This window comes from Lathamus discolor, chromosome 5, assembly GCF_037157495.1.
Source record: "Lathamus discolor isolate bLatDis1 chromosome 5, bLatDis1.hap1, whole genome shotgun sequence".
Lineage (NCBI taxonomy): Eukaryota > Metazoa > Chordata > Aves > Psittaciformes > Psittacidae > Lathamus > Lathamus discolor.
Genome location: NC_088888.1, coordinates 53,250,003 through 53,271,637, shown reverse-complemented (window position 1 = coordinate 53,271,637; position 21,635 = coordinate 53,250,003). Strand labels below are relative to the sequence as shown.

General features: G+C 37.3%; 1 protein-coding gene across 7 annotated transcripts in view; it reads left to right on the top strand.

The window, feature by feature from the left end:
* Positions 1–21,635, top strand: part of LAMA2 (laminin subunit alpha 2) — a 377,741-nt gene that overhangs the window by 297,404 nt on the left and 58,702 nt on the right. For all 7 annotated transcript variants that reach the window (XM_065680918.1, XM_065680917.1, XM_065680915.1 and 4 more), the window contains 5 exons: positions 3,492–3,702; positions 5,295–5,411; positions 6,831–6,994; positions 10,534–10,672; positions 16,853–16,955. In XM_065680918.1, coding sequence (XP_065536990.1) covers positions 3,492–3,702; positions 5,295–5,411; positions 6,831–6,994; positions 10,534–10,672; positions 16,853–16,955 — 734 coding nt within the window. The remainder of the gene's footprint in view (positions 1–3,491; positions 3,703–5,294; positions 5,412–6,830; positions 6,995–10,533; positions 10,673–16,852; positions 16,956–21,635) is intronic.

Genomic DNA, 21,635 nt, shown 5'->3' with positions numbered 1-21,635 from the left:
CCAAAGCAAACAGCTAGCAGTTAAGCCAGGTGAGCAACTATGTGGTCCACTGAAGCTGTGATGTCTCTGAAAACTGTCTGGGATAGAGGTATTCACACCTGAAAATGTCAGTTATCAGGTGCATGCATACTGTAAGGAGACGTAAATAGGATACAAAATTAGCTAAGAATTCCAAGCACTATAGAATCAGATTTGCCCTGATTATCTTAAACTTTATAAACTGGATCATTTTCTGAAAATTCTACTAGTACAGTATTTCTTCCCATCATTCTGAAGGTTCTGCTTTCTGTTCTCTTGAGAAAGGATATATTGCAAACTTATTTTTCAGCAATGTCTTACTGCTTTTTCTTCTTATTCCATTGAGCCTCTTCTATGCCTTCTCTACTCATACGTATAAATAAACCAGGGAAAAGTAAGGAAGCAAAAATTTAGCTGAACCTTTGAAAGTGCTGCCTGCAATCATAGGGGAAACTGGGAGGAGGCCTTTCAAACAAAATGTTCTTAGTCCTCAAATGCTCCAGCCAACATGAAACTGTCAGACCAGCACGACATGCAGAAGGGTTCTGCAGGGAAAAAACTTCTCCTCCCTTTTACGCGTCTTCTCAAAATAGCAAAGCAAGTATTTTCATTTCCTGATAAAGGAATATATTTTATACTAAGAAATATGTGAGTATACTTGCCGATTTGAGACCCCATTCGGAGTACTGTGTGCAGTTCTGTCATCCTCAACATAAGAAGGATATGGAGCTGTTGGAGCAAGTCCAGAGAGGGCCACAAGGATAAGGGGGCTGGAGCACCTCCTGTATGAAAACAGGCTGAGAAAGTTGGGGCTGTTAAGCCTGAAGAGGAGAAGGCTGCATGGAGACCTCATAGCAGCCTTGCAGTATCTGAAGGGGGCCTACAAGGATGCTGGAGAGGGGCTGTTCATCAGGGAATATCAGTAGTTCGTCACTACTATCAGTAGTGATAGGACAAGGAGTAATAGGTTTAAACTTAAATAGGAGATGCTTAGGTTAAATATAAGGAAGGATTCTTTTTACTGTGAGAGTGGTAAGGCAGTGGAACAGGTTGCCCAAAGAAGTGGTAAATGCTCCATCCCTGGCAGTGTTCAAGGCCAGGTTGGATGGGGCCTTGAGCAACGTGGTCTAGTGTGAGGCTGCCCTGCCCATGGCAGGGGGGTTGGAACTAGATGATCTTAAGGTCGTTTCCAACCCTAACTATTCTGTGATTCTAAGATTCATTCTATGAATTTATGATTTCATCAAAGTTGCATGGTTTATCTTAAGGATAAGATCACCTCTTTACAGGTAGTCACAGATATCCACAAAATATTAGCAATGAACTCAACAGACAAAAAATTAGTCACCGTGGCTTAGAGAGCAGGAAGGAAAGGGCCTTAGCTAATGTCTTCTGAAAATCTGTTTCAAAATACTATATATTAAAGAAAAATAACTTAAACCTTCTTAAATAATGTAGTAAGATAGTGGATAGGATCTGTTCTGCACACAAAAAGGATAAAAAAATTAATAATTTTTAAAACTCTGAATGTTTGTATATGTGTGGATCACTGTGCTCACATGTATTCTTACAGAATTATTTAGCAATAGTTTTGAATATCTCTGCAAGTCTCATGATCGCTTTGAAGTAGTTAATCATGTCTGCTCTTTGTTGTGATGTCTCCTGTTGGTGATTGTATTCTGCTTTCAGAATTTTGTCCTAGAACAGAATGACCACAGCTAGTGGATTCTTCTTACCTTTCCTATGTTTTAAGTGAATTCTCAAAAGTTAAATTAGGAAGATAAACGAAGGAAAGTTTTCTTGCTTTCATAGATGGCAAAACTTCTCCTACATGTGCAGCTTTTTCCCTCATTTATTTTCCTTCAAACTTTTCAAATCAAGTCTGCCATCTGATTACCTTAATGCACTGAAATGGCACATTAGTCAATAATTTCTCTCTAAAAAGAGCATGTTAAAAATACACCAGTTTCTGTCCTAAATGGCCCTGATTTTCATAATTATGAAATAAATCTTTCAATATTTTATAACATTCCTACACATTTTTTCGGATGCCACTGAGTTGCTATCAAGGGATGCTGTGAATCAGAATTCTGTCTTTCTATTTAGCATGCCGAATAGCTTTAATTTTGTGTGACTTTTTCTTCCATAAATTTGTCTGATGGCTTTTGAGCCACTGTGACCTTCTATCATCCAATTTCCTGTAAGAATGAATTGCATAACTCAGCCACATAGTTTTTTTATATATGCCTCCTATGTTTTGACATTGTTTCCTGGTATTTTCATTTCTGTATTTTCATTTTTAAAAGACATTGGATAGTTGATCACCTTATCCATTCCATTCATGATCTTACAGTCCTCATTCCTTCTCAAGACAGGACAATTTAAACATATTTAAACTCTCATATATGTACAGTTTAAGAATAACTTTCTCATCAGTTTCTAATCTTTCTTTCATTGCCTTGTACTCTTTTTGAGGATCCAGATTGTACAGCATTCCAGGTGTTAGGCCAGACCTGTGATTGTTTCTGCTAACACTTTAAGAATTTCATATAGTTTTATTCTTTTTCTAGGAAGGTACCCAGAACGTAGCACAGCTGAAATGTACAAGATAGCATTTCAAGAAATGTGGTGCAGTCCAGTCACACAGAAATTCTGGTACATAAAGCAAGGGATTACATGGAGCAGATTTATTGTATCGTACTTCATTAGAAAGAGCAGAGGGGAAAATGCACACAGGTCGATATGGAAGCGCTATCTTTAGAGCACCTGTGAGTTTTGAGGTAGACTGCTGGACAGATAGGCAATTTGGACTGTGCTATGAGGCAAGGTCATAAAAAGGAAATCCATCTTCATACTGCTCCTCCAGTATTGCAGAATAAGGGTGTCAAAATTTGCCAGAATTAGGACAGTAGCTGCTAATACAAAAAATAATGGAAAAGGTATGGGAGAAGTTCTGAATGCCTTTCTAGACTTCTTCTGTGACAAGCTATCAATACTGGGATTTTTTTTTTTTTTTAATACTTAAACATTTTTATGTATATTTTGTCTTCAGAGGTTGCAATATTTTTTCCATTAAAACCAATGGCAGGGCAGGTGAAGATAAAAAAAACCCCAAAATATCTCAGAAAATCACAAAGCTACCAATTTGGCTTTCTTTGGCTCCAGTTCAGATCCTTCATCTTAATTATGCCCAGTGGCGGCATACAATTTCCATTTATGCATTTCTTTTTAGAAGGCTTTTAAGGGAACTGACCATAGGCAGGCCAAACTGGACCTTAGTGACACTTAAAAGCCTCTTTAGGAAAGGGCTTTAGAACAACTGTTGTTTCACTTTATTAAGTATGTGTTCTCTTGAATGTTGCTTCGAGATTTAATTTAGAAGTTCATTTCATTTCCATGTTATTAAGAATATTCAGATTATTCAGTGTAGAAAATATGAACTGAGTGCCTTTGCGGGTGGTGATGTTTTGCAGGAATGCAGAAGATCTTTTGGACAAGGTGAAGAGCTTATTTGGTGAGCCCAGTGAGAAAAATGACGTTCTCAAAAATGAGGTCCAGGACAAGCTAGCAAGCTACCACACCAAAGTAGATGATGCTCGAGATCTGCTAAGAGAAGCTAGACGTAAAATTTGGGAGGCTGATCGTCTATCTGCAGTCAACAAAAAAAATATGACCATGGTAGAGGTGAGTGCTAACAAATTGTATCCATGATTACTTGGAGTCTGTTCAAAGTTGGAAATTTTACATTATTAAATCTTGAAATAAAAATATATGTAAACCAAAAATATTATTAAAATATAACTATATCTGATGTAATTAAAAGGTAACGTACTCCTCAGAATGAAGGAAAGCACTGACTTTTAAAAGTAGAATTACTCCACAGCTTTACTAAAATAATATCCTCTGCTTTTAAACACTGAGTGGAGGGTGCATTGGATTTATTATTCTGGGGAAAAATAAATTCATCTCAGTATAAATAATTATGTAAAATTCAAATCCTGTCCTCAAGATTTAAATAGGAATTCAGTTAAAATCTTTGTTGTCATAGATCTGCTTATAGAAAATTTGCATTTTCATCTTCCTCCGCAACCCCTGGGAAAAAGACTGAAGAGGGGCATGTCGATATTACAGACTAATAAATCAAACTCTATCCTCTGTAGTTACTAGCTGTTATAAATGATCTCCCTCATAGCAGAGGGGTCTGCTTGGACTTTAATTTAAATTGCAGAGACTTAAAGAGGATATTATACTGTACATTAACAAGCATTTAACCAAGACATAAAGAGCAAAGTCAACCTAATGAAGATAAATGTTTCAACTCTTTGTATCTCAATGAGCTTTTGCCTCATGCACAGTGATGAGGTCAGAGTTCTGAGACCTCAGTTCTCAGCAGAGATTTGTGGGCTTGACTGAATTAAGGAAATACAGTGCTGTAAAGAATTTAGGTGATCTCTGTTCTGCACATTTTCTTCCCAAAGGTGGATGGATAAATGTCAGAGAAATTACCTGCTTTATCAGTTTGTACGATATTCTCTGCATCACAAATATCACAGCGCCTTCATGCATCCTTTCCAGCAGTCCTGCCTACTTACCTGCTTACCAATTGTTTTGAGGGGTTTTTTGCTTTATTTTGACCCTGTTTTGACCAAGAAGCCATCAGAGCACATTGAACACTAGAACGCCATGGTCTCCTGTCAAACTAATCTGTGATACTCAATGGATCTTGCACAGGAAATTGAGTTTCTTATTCAGAAATCCGTTCTTACTACAGAAAATACGCAGTATTTTCAGTAAGTAGAAAATCAAGAATCATAAGTTTGCTCCAAACCATCATTTTTTATTTTATATTCAGTAGTTAGTGAAACACCAGTGGAGATAAACAGGAAAGCAGCAGAATATTTTGATGAATTTTGCCTTGATAGCCAGAGAAGGTAATTGTCAAAATGGGGAACTTGCACATCTCCATAAAGATTAGGATTTCTAACTTTTCTGATTCATTTTGCAGTAGTGCTACAGTCAGTTGCCTCTATTAGAAACAACAAAAAGCCTACCATGTAAGACATGGGCACAGAGCTGGAGACCTGAGGACAAAGGAAAAATACATTATATGTGCTTTACTGTTGTCACTGCCTTTGCTCTGAAAGCTCAGAGAATTCCAGAAGAGGTATTGTGGCATGGTGACAAAATGCAGTCTTCTATTGGGATGCTAGTATTTGAACTGGCCTCCCATTCAAGTAAATAACTCATCTTTCTGTTTGTGTGTACACACTCTGTAGAAGAAAAAGCAAGCTGTAGAAGACGGCAGACAAGACGTTGAAAAGATCCTGCAGGAAGGGAATGATGTCCTTAATGAAGCCAACAAACTTGCAAATGAAATCAGCTTAGCCATAGAGGTGAGTGTTTTATCATCCTTATCTGAGAATTAGTATAGCAAAGCATCATTATGGAAGCAAAATAGGTAATTAAAGTAACACCTGATTTTTCTTTCACTTTATCAATGTTGGAATATTTAATTTGGAAGAAACCATTTTTCCATTGCTGTATGGCTAAAAAGCTAATCTAGTGTATAAAAATGATTAACTTTGAGGTTCAAGTGAATCACTGGATTACATGAAGAGCTAGTTCATAATTTTCCATGGACTCTGCCTTCTTTCATAAATACGGTCTTCTGATTGTGGTACTGACTATCTTTAGAATTGCAGGTAGAGCAGACCCATTCACAAACTCACTGCAACTACTAGATGTAGATTTATCTGCACAAAAACTCCGTGTGCATATCAGAAGGAAACTTCTTGAGAAGTAATCTGTTGCCTGTGGCAACAATTTTACGTCTAGATAGGTCAGGGAGAGGACTGCACTCTCATTTTACATAACCTGGAGATGAACTTTTTTACAAGGGCATGTAGTGACAAGACAAAGGGGGATGGCTTGAACTGAAAGAGGATAGATTTAAAGTAGGTATTAGGAAAATTCTTCAATATGAGGCACTGGCGCAGCTTTCCCAGAGTTGTGGATGCCCCACCCCTGGAATTGTTCAAGCCCAGGATGGATGGGGCTTCGAGCAACCTGGTCTAGTTGCAGGAGAGCTGGAGCTAGATGATCCTGAAGGTCCCTTCCAACCCAAACTATTCTATGATTCTATGATAACACTTTTGAAAATTGTACCTTAAGGGTTTTTCCAATGAGTACCTCATCTACGGAAAAAAACCCCAAACCCACCTTGAAATATCACTGGTTCTGGAAATACTTCCAGCTTGCATTGAAGTTTGTTATAATGAATGGAAAAATGCCTCATGGAGAATTATTAAAGGAAACACTTTGAGACAGCTTATTGGAACAGGAAAGGCAGGTCTTCCAAAAAAGTATAGTTCTTACTAAGATAATAAGGAAAAATACAGTGAGGTCACTCAAACTGTCCTGAAACATGAAAATTCTGTCATTGGTTAGTTATTATTGTGGAGCATAATGACAGTTTAGTCTAACTATGTATGCATCTACATTTAGGAAAGAAATCCAAATTAGAGTTTATAAGCTTTTAAACTGTGCAGTTCCTTAATTGTGAAATAAAATATTCTTCTATGCTCACGAGAGGCAAGTAACTCTTGGAATATTGTTTTGTCTCCCCTCTGCTCTCCAGTCCAACCATTTCTTTATTGTTTCCGTATTAGTTCCCTGAAGTCTTCATGGGTTAAGTTATGAGGTAATACCTCAAAAGGAATGAATAAATAAATAAATAAATAAATGCATATATATGAAGGGCTGCAGAGTGCCTGCATTCAGCTGATTAAAGGCCTTTCTTTTGCCATTTGCAGTATGTAGAAGGTGTTGCAGATAACATACAGTCAATGTCTGATCAGCTGAATGATAAAATAAACGATTTATCACAAGAAATTCAAGACAAGATGCTTCCAGAAAAGGTGTTGCAAGCTGAGAACCACGCAGCCCAGCTGAATGAATCATCTGCAATACTAGATGGGTAAGGCAGCTGTCTGTCAGTAATGATAAAATCATGAAGCAGGTTTGTTAAATTGCGTGACAAAAACTGAAGGGTGTTTTTAGACTTCGACATCTGTCACTGGGACTATAAAAATAACCAGTGTTCTATACAAGTATACAACTATCCAGTTGGTTAATTTGTGTATGTATCTCTTGTAAACTGTTTCATGTATCTTGTTATGCTTATAGCCTGCATGAACTGCAAACAGTGCCCTCAGATGAACTCATAACATGGTTTAACTTACCATATGCTTACTGCTGTGTTGATATGAAAGAAATTTTATCTTCATCTTACAGAGCCCACTATATGTTTTCATAAACTTTTGTTAAAAATTAGCAGTATTTTCATTCTTAAAATGACCATTTAGTAAGAGACCCTTATCATGGAGTAATTTTTCTTACAGTCAGAAATCCCCTGTAGTGACAGATCATAACCCCTCTAGTGACTTCAAACACTCTCCCAAAATCAGTAAGTGTCATGGGCCAAAATGCTTAAATCTAAGTATAGAATCTTCAGTTTCTGTTTACCACTATCACATTCCTAAATACAAATGAGAATTGCAATGCCCTGGGTTTATATGACCACAGAAATGGTCTTTATATCAGTTTCGGAAATAATGGTGCTTTTCTATTCATCATAAATATAGTTTCATGGAAAGAATAGAAGAAAAGAAGGGGTTTGGTTTGTTTGGGGTTTGTTGGGGCTTGGAGGGATGTCTTTTGTTTTATTGCATTTTTTTTAATTTAAGAAAGCAAGCCATAAATAGTAATTGTAATTTGCAACAGTAATACCCAGAAATAGATCACGGATGTTCTGCCTTTTGGAACCCGTCCCCGTCATAGCTTCAGAGTTTTATTTTCTCAAAAGCACAACATGAATAAAAAAATAGGGTTTTTTTAAAAAACATCAATGATGTGCTCCTTTTTTGCTGCTTACATTTTTTATATCTACCTGAAGACTTCAGTATCCCAAAAACTCGTGAGCAGGTGCTTAACACACTTTCTTTTCTTGCCAGAATCTGCAATTTTGAGGAAAAGTCAAAGTATTACCTCTGATAAAGTGTCTGATACTTGCAAAATTACTGGCTTCATATACAGTGTAGTCATAGTACTATAGATACTCAGTTTACTTCATTTTGAGAAGTATGTAAAATAATGTTAGCTGTGGTTTCCTAAGTAAAAAGGATTTGAAAGGCACTGTTTCTAGAAAAGCATAACTTTTGTAAATGGTATGTGAACTGTCTGATTAGATGCACCCCTGGCCTAAAATAGATGACTTACATCACATCCAACCACAGTCCTGAGTTTGGATATAAGTACCCAAATACATGGAAAGTTGGCATGGAAGAGCTAAGAAGTAGAGAACATGTAGTCAAAACCCAATATTTTGCCTCCTTAATGAAATGTTGGCAAGACATATTTTGCGATAGAGGTGTTTAACTATGCTAAATAGATGTTTTTATGAGTGTGTGCAGTTGCTTCTTAATGCAAGTTGACAAGCTGGCCTGAAAGACCTTAGGGTAGTGTTTAAAGTCGCATTCACTGTGGTATAACAGTACTGTGTATACATCTATCTGATCCAGACATCAGCCTTAATTTCTTAAGATATACAATAAAAAATGCAAAAGCAAGGTCATAAAAACATAACCAAAAATAAATTTTTCAAAATCAAAATTTATAATGTGGTCAGATACATAACTTCAAAAGACAAAGAAATTCCAAGGTCTGATATAATCCTCCATCAGAATGGAAGCTGACTTCATGCACTGACATCAGTTGTACTTTACAGGAATATGGGGTCTCAATCTGTTTTAAGAATCCAAAAGTAATCTATCTTCACAACTGTCACTTGAGTGTCTTTCAGTTAATACTAAATTTGCTGAAAAATAGAATTTCACCTTACAGGAGAAATTGAAGGAGACTTCTTTCTCTCCAACCACCCCCCAAGGCTTCAAATAGTATACTGATTGAAAGTGAGGACATTCTCTGAAGACTTAGAACATGGAACAGTTCACGAGTTTAACCTAGAAAAAAATTTTTTTTCCTGTATACAAGCAGGTATTAGTATAGGCTTGAGTAAACGTTACTAAATTTGGCAAATTTAGTTTGGTTCCCTCCTAGACGGAGTGGATACAAACTGTATTTGTAAATAGTACTTGAGCTACTAGTTAGATAGCTATTCTGGGCTGTGCATTTCTCAAACAGAGCATCACAAAAACTTACTGTAGCCTAATGAGCTCCATCTGTACTTGAGGAAGAAGCTATGCTTTTCCAGGAGTGTTGCAGAGGCAGCTCAGTCATACTGTTTCTGCAGTAGCCTAAAGGGAATCTCTTTCCCTTTATTAACTACATGTGGAGTCCAGGGAGCATACCTTCCGTCCCCTTTGTCTTTCCTGTTGCATTTTGTAGAAATCATTAACTACTCAGTGAAGCAAAGATTAAAGCCCAGCTGTCCCAGTTCCCCAGAGAATAGATTAATTACCAGGTTAGAGAATGAATTTCTCTTTCTTCCACACACACTGTCTCAATGACTAAATACTTTATACAAGCTGGAACAGGTCCAGCAGGAGTAATTTCTGCCTCCTTTACATTTCTATACACCTTGATGGCCAGAGACTTTCCAGAAAGGCAAAAATTCAAGTTCAAATCCATTCTTGTCCAGTTCAAGTGGGAATCGTAGCCCATTTACCCATTATTCAGGAAAAGCATTGTAGGCATCAGACATTATGTATACTGAGCTAGATGTCTTCAGGCTAATTCCATAGGTGCAGTACTCCTTTGTAGAAAATATTTGAATATATCATGCAGAGAAAATTCAAGAAAAGTGATTTCTTCAGCCTGCTGGCTTTAAGTTCCCATGGAAGGGGTTTAGCTCAGCTCCAGCCTACTCACCAGGGAATATTAGTTGTTTATAATTGCCTTGTAATGTAATTATTATTTTTAGAATTTATTGTTTCCTGTAAATACAACATCCCATTCAATATAAAGCATTATTGTGTATGTTCATTTTGGTCAGCAAAATTAATATGTAGGATTTAGACAATGAGATCTCCTCCAAACCTGGCATTTCTGTGCTTAGCAGCCAGACCAAGAAATTACGTGTTCAGAGAGTCTACTTTAAAGTGTGCTGGTGATGATCCCCCTTGTTCATTCAGTGCAGAGTTCATTGAGTTGCCTGCCTCAGCACATAACCTAGAAACCCACACTATGAATATATGTTATCCGAATTATATTGTTAAGCACTGCATCTTTTCTCAGTGTCTGCTCCATTTTTAGCTCATAGAACCTCTTTTAGCTACCATTGCTTTTTTATGTCTTTCTACACAGATAAAAAATTAATTCCATTAAGCACATGATGCCAGAACTCCTGAAATCTCAAGAGAAGCATTTCTCTCTAAAGAAATGCTTTAGAAATAGCCTGAGAAATACAGGCTGTTGGGTTTGAAAAAGTAGGATACTATGTTCTGTCGAGCTCTGATAGCAGGTTTAATGGTGTGTTTACTTTTCCCATACCAACAGAATCCTTGCTGAAGCCAAAAACCTCTCTTTCAATGCCACGCTTGCTTTCAATGCTTATACTAACATCAAGGATTACATAGATGAAGCTGAAAAAGTTGCCAAGGAAGCCAAGACTCTTGCGAATGAAGCTATGCAAGCGGTAAGAAAAATAAATAAATTGTGGGAAAAGGCTTAGATTTTCTGTGGAGCTGTTTTGCCATCTTATGACTTTATAGAGACCCCTGCCACCATAGATTCTTGTGTTGAGATCAGAAAGCTATGCCTCTGTCAGAGCTACATAGACCTTCAGACTACACCCCCATTTGTTCCTAATTCCTGCTCCTTATTTTCCTTTCCTCTTTTGTTTACTATTCTTCCTCCCTCCGTCTTCCACATTTCAGTTTCTGCCTGTGTCTCAAGCCAACAGCTTTGAGTCAGGAGTGCAGGTCATTTGATCCTAAGTAAAGCTAGTTTATACCTAAGGAATGTTTTGCACACATTTAAGGGACTCCATACCTTAATTAACCCTTCAGCCTTCAGTTCCATGAAAATGAGCAGGGACACTTCTTTGCACGTACGGTAAACTGTGTGCATTCTAGAAATGGAGAATTGTAGGAGGGGAGAGGGAACTTTCATTCTTAGAAGCCATACAGCTACTTTTGTGAACTCTGCTGGTTTTCAAGAGGAATCTTATCCTCACTGTGAGGTACTGCGTGCAAATCTTTGAAGGAAGTGGAGAGAACTTCTGCTAATAGGATTATAACGTAAAGACAGCCCGAGCAGTAATGAGGAACTTGGTTCCTTAATGTGGATACTGTGAGCAGAAAACATTCTGAGCATAGCCAGAATTATTTTTTATGTCAAATATGAAAGACTTAATGGCTAATTGGTAGAAGTTGGTCAGGGAGCAGCTGACATGCATTTTACAAGGCACACAGACACACAAGGAAATGACAATATAATGTGAAATTGCGGGGCTCTATATTTGATGCAGAAACAGATGACTGAAAGCAACTTGTAGTTACAGCACCTGTGCATGAATAAAGGTAGCTTGCAGAGAGCTGATTCAGTCAAATGGATTATGAGAACAGCAAAAGCAATCACATCCTGTAAAGGTCTGTATTTAGGAGAGGGATAAAATGATCTAGCCACTGCACAAAAAAATTAACATTTTTAGGCTGTTTACATTGTCAACTTCTATTTCAAAGAACACTAATTACTATATTTCTCTCTTGATGAAAAAATTTCACTTCACACATTAGTATGCTCTGTAAATACTTGTTTATTTCACTGGAACTCCTAATTACAGTGCAGAAGTAAATAAGGAGCTGTGGATTTTTTTTTTCTTCTTATTAGGATGTAATACAGATAGTTATCTTTTGCTCCTTGATGACTTGCAGTGAGTAAGGCAGGAAGCTGTTTCAAGGATTGAATAGTAAAAAAAGACACATAGAGCAGTCAAGAAACAAAGCAAGCAATTACGATATGGCTATAAAAGAGTATATATCGGATGGAGATTATACCATTGAAAATGGATAAATAATTTGAAAGGGGTGGAGGTGAAAATGGATAATATGATGGAAATAGAATAGCAGTGAATAAAGTGAATAGCAAAGAAGAAGACTAAGATATTATTAAGGTGGGGTTTTAAGCATCTTCATTGCATGTATTCATTAGCGGGAGCTTGATTTTTATAATGAGCTGTATATGTGTAACAGGAATCTGATTCATAAAGAAGAGAAAGGAGGGAGCTGCTGCTTTTTAAACATAATTGGCTTGATAGAGAGTAGAAGTAATCAGTGGTTTGCCATCAAAGTGCTGCAAAGCAAGGTAGATTTTTTAAATCTGGTAAATGGTCATGTGACAATTTTTTACCAGCTTTTTAAAAAATGGCTTAATTGTGAAGATCTGTCATCATTTCATTATTATGTTTTGTTTTTTTTTTTATGCAAAGACTGTGGTACGTTTGCTTGTTGTAAGTGAAGAGCTCAACTGCTAACTGGGTAAACCAGGCCACCTCTTTCTGCAAGCCCCAGCATGAGAGTGGGAGCTGAGCTTCAGCATGAGAGTGGGAGCACAGCCTCACTCAGGGCTGACTGAAGCACAGTGGTTCAAGCACTCTCCTAGAAGGCAGCATTTGTGGATTTGAGCTCCCTCAGACTCAGAAGCCCCTAGATACTGTGTCCCTTCTTTTCTGAGGGGGTGCTTTTTAGGACCTTGTGTAGGAGACAGACACCATGTGTTTTGCCTTCGTTTTGGAAGACGGACCCATGTTATTTTCTATATGAGAGCAGTTTTGGGTGCCAGACTTCTGTAAGACTCTGATCTCCAGATGCTGGCAGATAATGGAGAGAAGTGATGTAGCTCACATGTATCCAGGAGCCTAGCCTTTCCCATTGACCAGTTAAAATGTTGGGGTATAGGGGGATTGAAGGTTTCCCAACAGCAGCAAGCTGGTGCATGAACTAGAGATGGTAGGGAAAGGACTGAGTTTTAGATTACACCCCGTATGTCACTAGAATGAATAATTTACAATAATCTTAGTGATATCTCAGGGGAATTTTGATTTTTGGTTCATAATGGGAAAATTATTTTATTTTCAGATTAAGCTAATGTTGCTAAAAGCAAGAACAAAAAAGATGCTTAAATCCATTGTAATTACAGGAAGCCTGATAAATGACTGGAAAAAATGTATTAAAGATATGATAGAAAAATTCCTCATTTTATGATGGATTTGATTTTCTGTATAAAAGCAAAATAAATTTATGACAGATGAGAAATGTCTAGCATTCAAGCAGCTTCAACATCCCATTACTTAGTCAAGGCAGTAACTGACTGAAAAGTAGAGTCATGTTAACAGATCCAGCTTTAAGTGCCTGATCCTTTGCAATACATCTTGGAAAAATGTGATTATTCTTAGGCATTTTAGAGAGGCCTTATAGGGTAGTAACTGGAACCACAGGGGATATGTTATGTCCTAAATAACTCCTTCTTTGCTTTTGACTTTCTTTGTAGTGGTACCCCCGCAGTTATGTTGGGTGTCTAGGTTTCCTTATGTGGTAATGGCATAAAGCTGCCTAGCCATCCTCCTTGTGAGGTTGTCCTGAGGCGCAAATCATTTGTAACATATTGGTACTTCAGAATGCTTATCCATCTTCAGGACTGCTAAAAATGAAAGTAGCTCTAACTCTGGCATAGGCAAAAACTTCTCAGAATATAAGTGTTTGGGGGGGGGGGGAAATTAAGGATAAGGCAGAGCTATTTTTAACTGATGCGAATTAGCACTTTGGTCTGTAAAATGCCTTCTGTGTCTCTAAGTTCAAGTAAGTTCAAAACCGTACCAGTGCATTTATATTCATGCTTGGAGCTGTACCTGTGCCTGTGACCAAAACCATGTCATCAGATTTGGACAACATGATGCCTACTTCATGTTTACATCCAGTCATGAATCCTCAGGAAAAATTCCTTAATGCAAAGTCCCAGCAATTCTCAGCCTGGTGTGTTCAGACCCTGACCAGCATGTGCCATCGGGGGCGTCTTCACAATGCTGTGACAATGGCTGATGTTATTCTAACTTGCAGATGTAGAATATTTCCCTGTTAATGTGGTAAGTCAGTGATTCACACAGTCATCCCTGGGAGATCTCAAGGGATCTCCACCCCTCAGGAGAATGCCATAACCCACCAGGCTATAGGCTGAACTGAAATCTTTCTACCCCTACTGCAGAAGTTGGGCTGTTTGGCAAAAAGAGAATTCAAGGTTGATTCAAATACCAGGAAAAGGAAGACAGAGGGGATATTCTTCCTAAATTCTTTCCTTACCTGAAGTTATCTGTTAATTATCAGATCATAGACTTTTCCTGTAATTTGTTAGATGCTTTTCTTTTGCTCTTAAACTTTGCTCAAATTTTTGCAAACCCATTCCATGGATAGGAAAAAACAGACCATTAAGGATGATGTATAGTTTCAGTGGCAGCATTTTGCATTTTAATATTATTGTAGCACTTATACCTCTAAACCACCATTGAGATGATTGCATTGTTACATAATGAGATCTGCCACAGGATGCTACAAGCAGTCAAGCTGCACAGAGTTGGGAGGGAAGGGAATGTGAAGGAGGGCACAGGAAGAGTTACGGATGCTCTGGAAGAGGCAGAAGTAGAACAAACGAAATTCCTGGGATCCTGCAATTTTTCAATTTATCTTGAATCACAGGGATTTTTGGGGGGTTTTGGTTGGTTGGTTGGGGTTTTTCTACAGCGGGTGTCCCAATTTAGAAAATAATATCAGAGACCCTTGGCTGTCAGCCTTATTAAATCATAAAGGGGTTCATCATGATCTGGGCTTGCCACAAGCACAAAAACTCACCTCACACAAAGCCAGAATATGTCTGGGTTTTTTATTATTGCCTTCATCATAACACATTTTCTCATGAGCTACAAGACAAGCTAGCAAAATAAGTATGTTTTACATCAGATGTCTTGATTAATCCTCCCTTTCAGAATTATTTTAAAATAAATATAAGATATAGCTTTTAATCAGTACAAGTGTATTTGTCTCTGAAGGGGCTCTTCTAGTATTAACTTTGTGTTGAAATCTGTTTCTGACTAATTGTCAGTACATGCCTTATTATTGTCCCTGATTTGATTAACTTCTTGGTTTTGTATTGCAAACCTGGCTTTCCGTATAATTTTATTGCATATAAGCTGCCAGTCAACCATTCCTAGTTATTTAAGAATAGTAGTCTTTATTTCTGAAGTCCGTGGTCACAGAGTGGTCATACCCTGGGTTCTGTTGCTAATGGGAAGACAATTATCAAACGGTTATCTGATTTGACAGGTGCATCTGCCACAAAATCTGGTCAAACATTCTTCCTTCAGGAACGTTCTTCTGCTCAATTGGATGGCCTATTTTATTTTTTTTCTTTTTCCCCTGCATTTGTATGTATTTTTCTGCTACCAATGCTACTTGTGTTACATGATAATCTACAAAAAACTAATTTTGTTCATCTTTCGAATGTATAGTTTTTGTTGATGTTGAAAGGATTTTGTGTACACATATTTCAGGTGAGCTTGGACATATGGCAGTCTTACTGGCATTACTTCTTAAAATCACTTAGCCTGTGGTGAAAGCTAAACATACATCCTGTATGAATACAAGGAATCTTTAATAGCTATGTCCCTGTGACATAGCAACATACGCTGTAAGATATCCTGTGACAAAAATTTGGTTCTGAATTTCAAAAGTATCCAAAACATTCCCTCAAACAAAAAGTAATGGGCACATCCAATATATGGACTTCACCATATAGCTGAAAACCAACAAAGCTTCAGTGGTATGCAAAATATCACCTCTGGGCTTGCTCATTATATAAATAATGAATAGCAATAATAACTGTGTCATTTAATTGACACACAGTTAATTTTTTAGTATATGAATCTGCCCTGGAAAATGAAAGGTAGCTGCTGCTTAATTACATACCAGCTACAAGGCTATGACCCATGACTAATATAGAATGTTATCTGGCTGTCTGGCGTGTTCTCAAAGAAAGGTACTCAGTATGATGTGTGACCTGAGTTCAGTCTTATAAACTGAACAGTAAGTGGTTCAGAACCTAGAGCATTTCCTACCAACTGAAATACTAATCTAATTTAGAAAAAATCATTCTATCTATTAATCCCTGCACTGAATATAAAGATGGATGTTTTTCATAAGAAAGACATTTAAGTAGCGTGATATAATGAAGGATGGTTATTTAGTAGTAACACTTTTTCAGATTAACGGCAGTTTGCCCTTCTTCTTAAACTCATTCATTTCTTCTATATAATATTTTCTTTACTAACCTGACAGTTACAGTTACTGAATTTAACCACAAATGAATCTCTATTGTCGGTATTAGAATCTGGATCATCAAATCCAGTCTGGCTTCTAAAGGTGCTGTAGCTGCTGTTAGGGAGGAATACTGTATTACATAATGTTGTGTCAATAGCTGAAGGGGAAAACTTATGTTTAAGTTGAAATATCTTTCTTTGTTTTGGACCTAGAGTCAAAGTTTTGCTCCTAGAGTCAAACCTGTTTCTTTAACACTGTGAACATTTTCTCTTTTTCTTAAAGTCATCACTGGTATTACAAAGGAGATCTGGCTGCACATAAAAATAAAAGGATATTAAATAGAGATTTTTTTTGTGTGTCTTGTTGACCAGTATAATGACAATGGGATATAATTCAAAGAACACTGACATTCACTTAAAACTTTGATGACTGTTCAGTTAGATCATCTTCATATATCTTTTACAACTTCAGACTTTCCTGTATGTATGACACTGCTTGTTTGTCTACAGACATCTGATCCTCAAGGATCATTGAAGGACAGCGCCAAGAGCTCTCTTCAGAAAAGCCTCAGGGTCCTTAACGAAGCCAAGATGTTAGAAAATGATGTTAAAGGTATGTGCAGTAAATGACATTCAGGCCCATTAAATAGAGGAAAACCATTGTGAGACTGCTATGCTTCCAGTGTGAAGATGCTGTATCAGTAGGAAAAAACTATAATTCGTCATCTGATATGAAACTGAACAATGTATCAGTGAAAAAGATTCTCCTGATTTGGGTCAGGCATTATGCAGGAATGCTGTTCCCCCATGTTTCCTGGACAGGGAGGGTGAGGATGGTGACGCCTTGGTCTTCTCTTGCTAAGTACCATAAAGGCAAGAGTAAGCTGGGAGGAGAGGGGGATGGAAATACCAGTTCTGATTTGCTGAATACTCTAGCAGAAAATTAGTACAAAACCCAGCATAGCATTAAAGTTTTATCCTTGTGAGTACCGATGCAGGGTTTGCAATTCCAGTCAGAGATACCACATCTCTTCAGAATGCCTAGGGCATTGTGCCAGAAAAGGGAAGCATGGGAAGATAGAATTAAGATGTTTGCCAAACGGGAGGGAATTACTAAGCGTTTGTTGGTTTTTTTTAATAATTAAAAAAAAACAAAAAGTAAAACTAAAAACATGTTTCTGGAGAAAAATCATTCTTTTCACACACACAAAATATTTCTTTGTTCCTGAAGCATAAATAAATGTCTAAACACAGCTCAAATAATGAAGTTTATAAATTCCAAACCAAATACTTTGGTTTCCTGGTGAAAATAAAGTATCTTTAATTTCTATTCAGTATTTTCCACTGGGGGGAAAAAAGCCCTATGTGTTTGCTGAGATGTAGAAATGTAGAAGTTGATAATCCAGGTCAGATTGTGCTTATAATGTCTTTAATGTTTTCTCATCAACGAATGACAGTATTATTGGTGAATGCCATAGTGTGAGCAGACAGGACAGTAATCAGTATAGACATATATGAAGTGTTTCACGCACACATGACTAATCAGCTGCAGAAATGCAGGATGCAGTGCTATATTCTCTAGAAAGAGACTAAAGAGAAGCATGGCTCATGTGCTGGGTCAAGGTGGAAAAAGGGTATATCACAGGAATGCAGGAATAGGAGCATGGTTTTCCAAAACACATGGAACAATCCTTCTACTCTGTTCAGGGTTTTTAGTGCTTTAGCTAAGTTACCAGCTACAGTCCTGGGCACTGAACATGAGGCTGAGGTGGTTGGCAGAGAGTCACAAAGACATTGTGAAGACTGACTGGAGATCTAGAGAAGGAGATATGAGGAGGAAGATTGAAATACTTTACATTTGTAAATTGAAAAAGAGGCAATTTATTATTCTTCAGTTATGTCAAGGTTTTTCCAAAGAAGATGGGACTAAAATATCTCAAGTATGCAGATACAGATTATATATTAGGAAAAATCTTCCTTATAATTAAAATACAGAAGTACTGGAATTGATTCCTGAAGAGATTAGGTAGATTCGACCTTTGAAAATCTTTGAAAACAGCTTAGGCAAACATCAGCGAGGAATGACTGTTGGTCAGAAGGAGAAAAATGATCTTTGGACAGACATCTGTTCTATGATTCAATGATCTGATCATTGCAACCAAAAGCAGTTTATTACTTGCATCTTTATCCAGACAGATTGTTTTATAGGTCCTCCAAGAAAACACTTATTGCAGCACTAATGAAGCATCTGTTTAGCAGTACTCAACACCTCTTTCTCCACAGCACTCAGAAAGAAATTGAAAAAAATAATTCATTTCAATGAAACCTGAGGGGAAATAAGCATGATACAATTATCTTTTCTCAAGTAGACCAACACTGAGTTTCACACATCTGCCTTTGTGAAAAATGATAAACGTTACTGCTTTAATTGCTTTGTTTTTGCATATAATGAAGAAAGCAGCTTATGAGCTTTCAGTGTTTGTGCCAGTGGTAAAGTCTGAGAGAAGGATCAACTAAGTACTCTGTACAACTATTTTGAAAGTGTATTCATCCAAATACTAAGTAATACTTTGATTAGCCTAGTCAGAATAAGTTCAAGTTGAAAACTTTGTAGTTTATTTCAAATGAGTGCACTGTAATCCACTTCCTTTTGTAGTTTGAAATTTTGTTGTGCATATTTTTAGAAGCTTGTGTCCAGTCACTGTAGATTTTGGGGGAAAAATAATGGAAAAAGAATAAAGTTTCATGCATCAGAACTAGAAGAACCACACATGGTAAATATTCAAGCTTCAGATTTAAACTGCCTGTCACAGAGATGATGCCTGAAGCTTCCCTGTCATGTCAGAGTAGTTAAAATACTTTTTGTTAGAAACCAGACAGATTTTTATAACAGAGCCCAGTCTTTCAGATTTTAACATACAGAATTTTCATGGCCTCCTGGGAGATGCATTACAAAAAATATACTGCATGAAGGAAGAGATCCATACAGCAGAGTCGTCTTTTGGCTATGACTACACTTTAATTTAGTTTTGGCAGCTCTAGGGTTTCCAGTTGCAAAACTAGTTAAAAAGTAAACATAATGTTTAATAACGTCATAAAGCATAATGTTTCATAAGGTCATTAATTACTCTTCTTTGTCATATACTGTTTAACAGTTAAAAACATCACTATTTTCTTGTAGCAGCTCTCAGGAAAAAAAACATGCCTGCAGTTACTAGTATATCTTGAATGTATTTTTTAGGGTGTTTATAGCGACTCTTTACTGCCAGATTCAGTACAGATTCAGGGCTGGAGTGGAATGTTTCAGTATATATGTTACATAAAATCACAAAGCTATGAGGGGAGGCCAGTGTGCAATTGAAGTAGCATAGCTGAAGTAGAATGAATAAGGATGCCATTAGTGCCCCTTTCTGGAGTGCAGACTGCTGTGGTGAGCCATCACTAGTGTATAGGAAACACTATAATGGCCGTACTGCTTCTTCCCTGCCACAGTGTTCATCTGAGCAGACTGGAAACCACAAAGTCCATAGTTTTATGTGCTCCCCAGGCAGTTTCAATGGAGTAATCATGTGTTCCACATAATACGATGCCTATTTTCAAGGACAAAATAAAATAGTAGCTTTACTTATATATATGTGAATTCCATGCGCCCACAAGACTGTCCAATTTAGAGAGGAAAAACTCTTAAGATGTATTACAGTCTCAATAAGACATTACTTCAGTGATTTTTAAAAAAAGTATGTTATCCCCTGATTTTATGCTATTTAAGTTCATACCAGTTTCATATTTCAGAAGTGAAGGTCTAAACAATCTAAAGATTCATAAAGCAATCCTAATGCAAGCAGAGAGCAGTGCTTAAAATGACATATTAGATCTTTGTCTATGCTCCTGCAGCATACTGAAAGGTAATGAGATGGAGCTTTCTTAATGCTCTCTGATATCTCTTAGATTTAGAGTGCTTCATACAGACAAACACTCTGAACTTTTCACAGTACACCTTTTTGCATATAATAAAACGTTGCTGTGCTCCACAGCTTGACTCACAGAGATCAGTTAACGTTGTGCCCAGAATGCTGATGCAGAAGAATAAAAACCAAAGAGATTTCTTAGATTTCTTTTCTTTTCTTTTTTTTCCCCCCATCCTGGTTTTGCTCAGAGCGTTGACATTATTGGTATTATGGACATAATCCCTTCTGGATGTCTTGATGTTTTGATAACAGGAAGTGGGAGCTGAGTGTCTAATAGAAAGGTATTTTCTCATGATTCTTATTAAGCCACCCTGCTCAGTCTGAACTGGAAGTGCAGGACAGATGATGGGTGCTCTGTAAAGATGTGGTAGACAGACAGAAGTAATCATCAGTTAAAAATTTCTGTTGGCATTACAGGTAGTAAGTTAATGAAGACCCATAAGCCACACAAATAATATACCACTCCAAAAATCCAGGTTGGTCTGTGAGGGAGGTGAGACTGTTTTGTTGTCACATTATGACATTTCCCTGATTTGTGGTCAATTACCCGAGTTATAAAATGGTTGTTAATCACAGCATTGTTTTATATTACCACCAAAAACTGCTGAAACAGTCCTTACAAAGCAAAGCTTTTGAAAGAAGCTATTAAAATGCAGGTTTAGTCATTTATCTCTCTGTGGGGCTAGGAATTAACCCTGGTGGGAGAAGGAAAATCTGTATGTAGTGCTCTGGCTAAGAAGGAATTTAGAAATTTTGGCTACAAATGAGCGAATGCCGCTGCCTGCCAGCTTCATTCTCTCTGTGCCTTGAGGGATTTTCAACTTGCCAGGAGCAATTTTTCTTCCTTATAATTTTGAATTTACTGTTTTAAAAATATTCTTGCCCAGTGCAGGTTTGAGACCGTATACAGACTTTGTCAAAACTGATCAATGAAAAGTGAAAATAAGATGTATAAACTCCTCTTCAGCTGGAGACTGCTGTCAGGTGGCTACTGAAATTCAGCTCATGTCATTTCTTTTGCTTAAGATTTGACAACTTGAGGGGGACTTCTCTTGACTGAAAACATATGAATATTTTTAGCTAACACATTTTACAGCTGATAGGCACAGCTAAATCCCCTGTTTGAGTATTCTCTTCTGCTTTGTATTTTTGTTGACCTGGCATATTGCATTCACCAAATTATTGCAGTCAGTATGGTAGGTAGTCCTTTTAGAAAGTTAACCATCATTAGCCGCATCTCTCTACCTACATCTTTTCCTCCTGTTTGTTCCTAATGCCAGTTTCTAAGTCTTGCTTGGTTTAGGGGAAAAAAATTAGCTTGTGTC